General features: G+C 35.2%; 1 protein-coding gene across 3 annotated transcripts; it reads left to right on the top strand.

Moving 5' to 3' along the window:
• The first annotated feature begins 1,459 nt into the window (after positions 1–1,459).
• On the top strand, positions 1,460–8,876 carry LOC108486105 (uncharacterized). Of its 3 annotated transcripts, none has more exons than XR_008277416.1 (14): positions 1,460–1,646; positions 2,284–2,382; positions 2,542–2,669; positions 2,763–2,916; positions 3,004–3,113; positions 3,344–3,427; positions 3,524–3,572; positions 3,682–3,773; positions 4,443–4,575; positions 4,839–4,921; positions 4,997–6,519; positions 6,881–6,988; positions 7,074–7,813; positions 8,294–8,876. XR_008277416.1 is itself a non-coding variant. In XM_053024361.1 (13 exons), the coding sequence occupies exons 2-13, from the start codon at positions 2,290–2,292 to the stop codon at positions 7,634–7,636; spliced, it is 3,120 nt and encodes a 1,039-aa protein (XP_052880321.1). In that variant the 5' UTR covers positions 1,460–1,646; positions 2,284–2,289; the 3' UTR covers positions 7,637–8,876. The 3 variants fall into 3 exon arrangements, 1 of the variants encoding a protein (XP_052880321.1); XR_008277417.1 differs by having other exon boundaries at positions 8,272–8,876; XM_053024361.1 differs by having other exon boundaries at positions 7,074–8,876.
• The last annotated feature ends 213 nt before the right edge of the window (positions 8,877–9,089 follow it).

The following is a 9,089-nucleotide window of genomic DNA, read 5'->3' as shown; positions in this document are numbered from 1 at the left end:
TATATATTTTTAAATAATAAAGTAAAATTTCCTCTAAGTGGGTCCCACTTGCGGCATACCAGCAAATGTCATGGTGGGCCGTGGACTACGATCCAGTGGTTTCCAAAGGGATGTCTTAGGATTAATCCGAACCATCCATTGGAATTTATACCCACGCGGCGCACATCGGAAAAATCACGACCGAACCCCGTTCCAAGAGAGGGACCCATGCTAATCCGAATTGAAAGGAAAAAAAAGTTTAATTGATCCAACGTCCCAAAACTGTCGCTTGAATTATAATTTGATCCTTAAACTTCAAAAATATTTTAGTTGATCCCAACAAATGTTAGGCACATTACACTCTTGTTGAGAGAACTCAGGTTCAAAACCTGGAGATGACATTATTAGGGGAAGCAATGAATCTTGAAAGGATTAATCTTTATAAACTGTAAAACAAACATGAAAGATACCTAAATCATACAAATAAAAGGTATCAAAATTATATCAATCAAATTATATTATAAATGTCTACATACCATATGTATAGCTTGGATCTGATATACTAAACAATATAGTGTTAATAAATTATAGTATGATTATTTCTTTTTCTAACATATTAGATTAAGTTATTTATGTTATAGATACTAGCGGTGGATCTTGCCATTAAATTTTTGAGGCTTACTATTTTTTTTAATTTCAAGTTTTAATTCAAAATTCAAAAATTGCGGGGTTAATGAGATTTTTAAAATTTGTAAGAGATTTAATTATAAATTTAAAAAATTTGATGGTCCTAATAAAAATTTCCAAAATTTTTGAAGGCCTAATCAAATTATTAAAAAAATTGAATGGCCAAATGAGAAATTAAAAAACAAAATGGGGTGCCAAGGCCTCCTTACTCTAATTGCAATTTCTTTTTAGTAGGTACGTATATTGACAATTTAATATACGTGTTTTAAATATACTCCACGTGAGATTTGAGTCAGGGGCGAAATCAAAAAAATTCTTTAGAGGACCAAGGATAAATTATAAATTATTGGAAGAGGTCAAAATACAAATTTATTATCATATTAACATGAAATTTCGTAAAAATTAAGGGGATAAATAATGAATCTATCATTTTTGAGATGACCAAAGCAACTAACTTCTTTTTTTAAAAAAAAAATTCATTATAGGTTTTAACCTGTTTTTTCACACAATTTCTAGAAATACACATAGCCTCTCCTCAACCTATAGATAAAAAGATAATGTGTTTTAACGCACTTGAACCCACATCATCCTGCATTGACAATAATACTCATACCAATTGAGTTAAGACTCAATCAGCAAGCCATTAGCTAATATTTAACATCTAAGCAAATAGGTAACTTGATATAATGATAACACTTCAAAGACCCAATTAAATATTTGAATTTTAGACTAATTTAAAATATAGGTCATAATTTAAGGACTCGCGATTAAATTAACCCAAAAGACAGTTGTAAGTAGCCAAAAAAGCTATCATCCGAAGAACCAAAAAGAACCCCCTCTTTTTAAAGGCTCTCCTTTTCTTTTAATATTTTTTTTCATTTCGCATTTCCTTGTCGTGTTTCGTCTTTTGTTATTGTTGTTCATCGTTCAATCTCATCTTCACAGAATCGTCATCTTTTCGATCCCTCAACCTTTTAACTGTAAGTTATCTCTGTATCACTATATCTTAATCTCAAACCCTAAATTTCCAATTACGCCATTCGATGTTCTTTTTTTTTTCCTTGTTCTTCTTCTTTAAGATCCCTGATTTATGTTCCTCATTCTGAATTTTGCAAAGTCTCGATTGATCTTTTTTTGTTTGTCTGTTTATTTTTTATTGATTATGTTGTATTCCATATAGGTAATTATTGATTGGGTATTGGATTGGGAATTTCGATTGTTGATTTTGTTGGAATATTTGATTAGGTGGATTCACTGTATTGATTGATTTACTAAGCGATCGAGATATATTTTTATGATTGTATTTTTGTTTTCTTGAAAAGGTTTATATTTTTAAAGTAGGAAATGAGGATTTCTAGTGTTTGATTTGCGGTTTACCTGAATGAAGGTTGAGATTTTGATTTTGGTACTGTTTTTTGTGTATTTAGATTGGTATTTTTTAGGGTTTCGATCATTGTAATAGTAATGTAATGATAAAACGGAATGTGAAGAAGAAAAAAATTATTAATTACTTTGGTATTTTAATTGAGGTTTCACTGATGCCGTCTCTTGAAGTATTGCTTTACTATTATTATTATTTTTTGGTTATGTGATTGTTTATTTGTTTTGGGGGTTCAGGAAATCATGAGTGACGCAGGAGAAAGGACCTGCCCCCTTTGCGCAGAGGAGATGGATTTGACCGATCAGCAGCTCAAGCCTTGCAAATGTGGTTACGAGGTCTGAAGCAGTTTACTCTTTTCATTTTCTTTCTTACATTTGTTTGGCAATTCAAATCACGAACAAGAAATAAAAAATAAAACAAAAAGTGAGAATGTGGGAAAAAGGTGGAGATTTAATGTCCATCATTGGTCTAATCTCTATTGATCTTCGTGGCAGATATGTGTTTGGTGTTGGCATCATATAATGGATATGGCTGAGAAGGATAAGACTGAGGGGAGGTGCCCAGCGTGTCGTAGCGCTTATGATAAAGAAAAAATTGTAGGGATGGCAGCTAACTGTGAGAGGTCAAGCTCCCACACATCTTATTCTTGTAAAAGTATTGAAATGTTTGCTTTTCCTGTCTCATACAAATAGGTATTTTCCCTCTATTTGAGCAGGTTGGTTGCTGAAATTAATTCGGGGAGAAAAACGAAGTCACAAAAGGCAAAGACTAAATCATCTGAAGGAAGGAAGCAACTGAGCAATGTGCGAGTCATCCAAAGGAATCTTGTTTACATAGTTGGGCTACCGCTTAATCTGGCAGATGAAGATGTACACTCTCATTCTATCCATTGTGTGTGCATTTCTATCTAACTGTTATGCTTTTATGAAGACTAAACCAGTATACCTTTTTTGCAGCTTCTCCAACGCCGAGAATATTTTGGTCAATATGGTAAAGTTCTAAAAGTATCCATGTCTAGGACTGCTGCTGGTACCATCCAGCAATTTCCAAACAATACATGTAGTGTGTAAGTGCAGAAATATCTTGTATTAGGTTATAGTTTTTCAAATGTTAAGACATTATTATTTTGCTTGCTAAATCTTTAGTAGAAGCATTTTATTTCATATATTTAGATTTCTTCAGAAAGGAAGAAAATCTATTTATTATATTAAAATTTTTTGTCTTCCTGCCTTTTTGATGGTTATCTGTTATTAGTATTTTTCATTTTCAGCTTACATTTGTTTTCATTTTTTACAGATATATTACTTACTCAAAAGAGGAGGAAGCAGTTCGTTGTATCCAATCTGTACATGTGTTTGTCTTGGATGGCAAACCATTAAAGTATGGGAACTTTCTTCTGGAGTTTTTCTTTTGTTAATGGTTGGATGCATAGCTGTTCTTGGTTATCATCTCAAATATTTGGAATATATATTTCAGGGCATGCTTTGGTACAACAAAGTATTGTCATGCATGGCTGAGAAATATGGTATGCTTAGAAGTGTTTTCTGTTCATTTTTCTTTGAGTTGAAAATTCTATTTATTATTTAGAAACTAATATATCAAATGTAATTGAATAATTTTGGGTTGGTTTTCAGCCTTGCAGCAATCCTGATTGTCTATATTTGCACGAGATTGGTTCTCAAGAGGATAGTTTCACAAAAGATGAGATTATATCAGCATACACAAGGTATATTCATTTTGAGTTAGCTACTCCGTTATAGCTGTCATCTCTTTATTTTATTTTCTTTATTTAGTTCATTTCTGTTGAGTTTGCATGTAACATTTTTTGTGAGATAAAGGAAACCAATTTGAAGATGCTTTCTATTTCAAATAAATGCATGTATGCATCAGCTATAACACATTGTTCTTTTGTTAGAAAGGCTAATTAGAGCCGTCATATAAATATATAGTGATATAGTAGCCTGCCCATTCCAAAGAGTGCTATCTATCTCATATGCAAGTAGTAAATGAAGGTAGAATGCCGATAATTACTGGAAAGCTTACTCTGCAAAGGGCTTTTTGGGACCTTTTATTTTTTTGTCTCTTGGATTATCTCATTATTGAGATAACGTTTCAAAAGGACTATCTTTCTTCTCATTGCTGTTTCCTGGATTCTCAACATTTCTTTTGTGATTTTAATGGTTCTCTCTTTTTTTCATTCTATAAAAATGGGTCAACTACTACAATCCTTTCTATCTAAATCTGAGTTTCAAATTAAAATTTGGATCTGTTGAATCTACTTTTAACTTTTTATTGCAACATTCCAATTCTTAGCATGCTTTCCGTGTTCTCCTTGAGCTTTTTTGTTTTTTCTTCTCTTGGTTGAATAAAAAAACTAAGTTGTTTAAATGAGTAGGGTTCAACAAATAACTGGTACAACAAACAATATGCAACGGCGTGCTGGGACTATGTTACCTCCCCCGGTGGATGATTATTGCCCCAACAGTTCTGCTTCTACAGCAAAACCCATTTCTAAAAATGCTCCTAATGTAAGTTGATGTCATTCTATTCCCAAACAAAAACAGCTAGTTATATTATTACCTATTAATTTAGGAAAATTGCTAAATTGTGCTCTACTTGCTAGCACTTCTTCTCCGCGTGTTAGTAGTGCGAATGTTTTTATCTTGGGTGATTGAAAGAATAATTTTTTCAAACAGTAGGGTGGGTGGAGATGGGTATGGGTATGGGTTAAAGCAACATGTATGCTTGGCTTCTGCGCCTGACTTAGGTTGTGATTTTGTATATGGTACAGAATATGGTATTGAGCAGTCAAAAAGATTCTACCTCAAATGGAAGCACTGGTAGATCTGTTGGTCTTCCTGCTGGAGCTTCATGGTATGTCTTTTTGGTGTTCTCTTACACTTTGTCACTTTTTTTTTTGTGGTGCTAAAAGTCTGAATGTTCTGGCAGGGGAATGCGTGCTTTAAATCAGCCACAATCGGCCAGTTTAACATGTTCAAATGGACCTTCTAAGCAAAAATCTGATACAGTTAGCAGCACGTTACCATTTCTATCTGCAGTGATGAGCACAAATCGGCCTTTTGCATTACATGATGATGCTAAAAAGAACCCGTCTGAGGAGATTGATGTTATGTATTTGAAGGGTAAACCTGATTCTTTAGAGCAAAATACTGTTTCAGATTCTCGAACTACTGCTCCAGAGGAACCTTCTTCACCTGATGGAGTTCCTACTTCTAAAGCATTAAGCAGCCAGATATCTTGTCCTCCAGCATCCAGTTATAATGACCCGAGCACTTATACACTATCAACTGTTACAAGCTCCATCTTTGACCATGGTGGGAAGTCTTTTACTTCCTCCAGTGAGAAAGGAAGGAGTATGTCCTCTACTGATGGGGAGATACAGAGCTTGTGCTCTGATGTTGCATCCTTGACCTCAGATAGGAATGTCGCGAATGGACATTTAAATGTAGTTAGACCTAGCAGTTCAGCTTCCGATCATGGATCAAACAGTTCTTCTAGCAGTCAGGGGTTACAACAATGTTGTACTGAGCACTACCGGGAACCTTTAAGTTCCACATCCCCTGGGAGATCTGCAACATCTCCTGATAGGGTGTCTGTTTCGAAAGAGCGGTCTGATTGGAGAATTGTTACTCAAACTCAAGCAGTGGCAAGTTCAAGTTCTGAAATTGAGGAAGACATATTGTCTTTTGATAATCAAAGACTCAAGGATCCAGAAGTTATTAGCCGTTCAAATTATATGCCTAATTCACCAATTTCACTGCATTTATCAAATCTTTCTAGGTCCCATTCTTTCCAAAATGGCGATGCTTGTGGTGCTGTTAGTTCGAATGCGGATGCTTTCTTTGTAGATAATCAAGTTAGTGCTAGTTTACATCTTCATGGATCAAGTGTTTCATCTTTATCAAATGGATACCCTCAGAAGTACATAAGTAGTAGTATTGGTTCTGGTATTACCACTGAAGGCAACCTTCTGGTTTCAAATCAAGAGAAAGGGAAACAGATGGGAAGATTCCTTGGTAATGCTGAGAGCAACACTTCCAAAGATACAGGAGAGAACAGCATAATTTCAAACATATTGTCATTAGATTTTGATACATGGGATGAGTCCCTTCCTTCACCTCAGAACTTGGCTAAACTGTTGGGTGACACTGACCAGCAGCAGCCCAATTCTCTCAAATTATCTAGCTCAGGGAAGGCTCTGAATAGCAGTCAGTCCAGATTCTCATTTGCAAGACAGGAAGATTCTAGTTATCATCCTTTTGGTGTTGAGTCCTCATTTAGTGTTTTTAGGCAAATGCCACAGAACCACATTTCTAGCCAAGATTTTGCTGAAAGCAGGGATCTCTATCTGAATGCATTTGGAATTTCTAATGGGTTTTCTCCAAGTAGTTTTGATGAATATGAGAAGTTTACTGGCAGTCCTTCACTTTTCTCTTCTAATAAGCTTTCTGGTGAGTTTCTAGGAATTTACTCTGCTCTTCTCATAGTTCAATGCTGCTACGTATTACACTTGCTGTCAGAATGTTAAGTGGTATCTGGTTTCTTGCAATTCTAATCACGCAAGAAGCATGCTCATTATGCGATCTTTAACATCATTGAAGATAAATTAGTTTGTTATAAATTGATGTGTTTTCTATGTTTTATTATTTTGTATGAACGGTTTTGTCTTCATCTTCATCTGAAATTTGTTTTTTATGACTTCAAAGTACCCCCAATCGACTTGGTTCAAGTTTTCTGTCTGTACTTAGCATTTTGTTGAAGTTTTTTGTCGATTAAGTTTATACTGATCCTTTTTTCAACGGTTAATGGCAGTTTCAAGAGCTCAAGTGTCAGCCCCACCTGGATTCTCTGTTCCTAGCAGGACTCCACCTCCAGGCTTTTCTTCTCATGAGAGAGTAGACCACAGTTTTGACACACCCGGTAGGTTCCCTTTTAATTTTTGGCTTGCACTCTTTAGGTGTTTCATTGCCTGCAAATTGATGCCAACCGATTTTTTCTTTTTCAGGAAATCACTTGACGGACTCTTCATCCCTGTTACGAAATTCGTATCTGGCTCCAGTTAGTGGTGGTTTTGGTGGTGCCGAGGATGTAGAATTTATGGATCCAGCAATTTTGGCAGTTGGTAAGGGTAGACATCAAGGAGGGCTCAACAATTCAGGCTTAGATATTAGATCAAATTTTCCTCCACAGTTAAGTACCTACGAAAATGAAGCCAGAGTTCAGCTACTGATGCAGAGGTCTCTTTCTCCTCATCAGAACCTAAGACACGACGTCGGGGATAGCTTTTCTTCACTTAATGACTCTTATGGACTTTCTTCTAGGCTAATGGGTCAATCACAAGTGAACAATATATCCCCATATGCACAGTTGCCTCTCCAACAGTCGAGGAATTCACATATGTCAAATGGTCTTCATTGGGATGGATGGAATGAGGTCCAAGGTGGAAACAGTGCTGCCATCGCTGAGCTCCTCAGAAACGAGAGATTGGGATTTAACAAGTTTTATTCTGGTTATGAAGATTCAAAGTACAGGACGGGTGATCTGTATAACAGAACATTCGGGATTTAATTGTTGTCAGAATACTCTTTTTTGACAATGCTTTGCTAAAAGAGCAACTTCATGCAATATTGGCCTCATGTTGAGGATAGCATATGTTGACTTGTAAGTGGTCCCCTTTAGCAGCCTCATGAAGAATCAAAAACTCCCAACAACTTAGGTGAATAAACGGTGACTGCAAAGGAGCAGGTAACATTGAACTAGAAATAGTTGTAGATATTTCCTTATGCGGAAAAAGTATCATGGAGGCCCTTGTATTGGGAGTCAAGTTGCATTTGGCCCCCTTAGTAAAAAAAAAATAGCAAATTAGTCATTATACATTGGATTAAAAAGTAAACTGATACTTCTGTTAAAAATTCCATTAATTTTTACTGGTAAAAATTGGTCCCTATATGGCAGAATGAGGTACACGAGGTACGTTATATGGAACTATTTAGTTATTTTGTCAATCATGCTAGCAGTATTTTAACAAAAAAGATTAGTTTACTCTTTAATGTAGCATACATAGCCTAATTTGCTCGTATATTTAGTAAAGAGGGCAAAATGTAATTTGATTTCTAATATAGGGGTATTCATGGTACTCTTACCTTACGCATGCATGTTTTGAATGTTTGAACTGTTTATATCATGTGTTAATATAGGTCCAGGTTTCCTTGAATATTTTTGCAGGCGAACTGAGCTTCTGCAACGGCTATTGCTTGATATAATTTGATTGCACCGCAGAGTGCCTGCGGTATACGATCTTATCAACTAACTGCCAGGTTGGTTCTCCCCCTATGCTGATCAATACACACCCCGAAAGTAAAAATATGGTGGTTGCTCATGCTCCGACTGGAACCCAGTTTTACTTTTTTTTGTTCTAGAACCAATGAATTTGATTGATGGTGTATATAGAATTAGCATATTGTTTGTGTTTCAGAGATGGATTTACTGTGGTGTCTGAGCTGGCCCCCGTTAAAACCTCTAAAACTACATTTTTTGTTTGGTAGTGTTTCGTTATGCAAAGTACAAGAAGAGCTACTTTTGAAGGGAAGTAATAATAGTGTTCACTTTTCGGATTATTATACTAGCCAGGTCTAAGATGATGTCATGTTTTTTTTATGGTATAGTATAATAATAAAATAATAGAAATCCTGGATCTCTTGTACAAACATTTCAACCCCTCAATTGTGAAGTGTGAACATTTTTGTAAGGCATATTTGTGCTTTTGTTTTTACAATTGTTGGAAATGCAAATTTATGCGGTTATTATAGTGGGTTTTTTCATTCGTTTACATTTTGATGTTATTTTGTAGTTTGAATATATACTTATAAAGAATATTTGTTTGTATATCTATTAACTTTTTTTATCATTGGCTGTCATCAAAGAGATGTTATTTTCGGCTCTTCCGAGTATATTCAGAAAATTATTGAGTTGAGTTGAAGCTCATATAAGTCGTCAAACTATCGATTGAACCTTATAACAA

The sequence above is a fragment of the Gossypium arboreum genome, chromosome 13 (genome assembly GCF_025698485.1).
Source record: "Gossypium arboreum isolate Shixiya-1 chromosome 13, ASM2569848v2, whole genome shotgun sequence".
Lineage (NCBI taxonomy): Eukaryota > Viridiplantae > Streptophyta > Magnoliopsida > Malvales > Malvaceae > Gossypium > Gossypium arboreum.
This window is presented reverse-complemented; position numbering and strand designations above follow the sequence as displayed.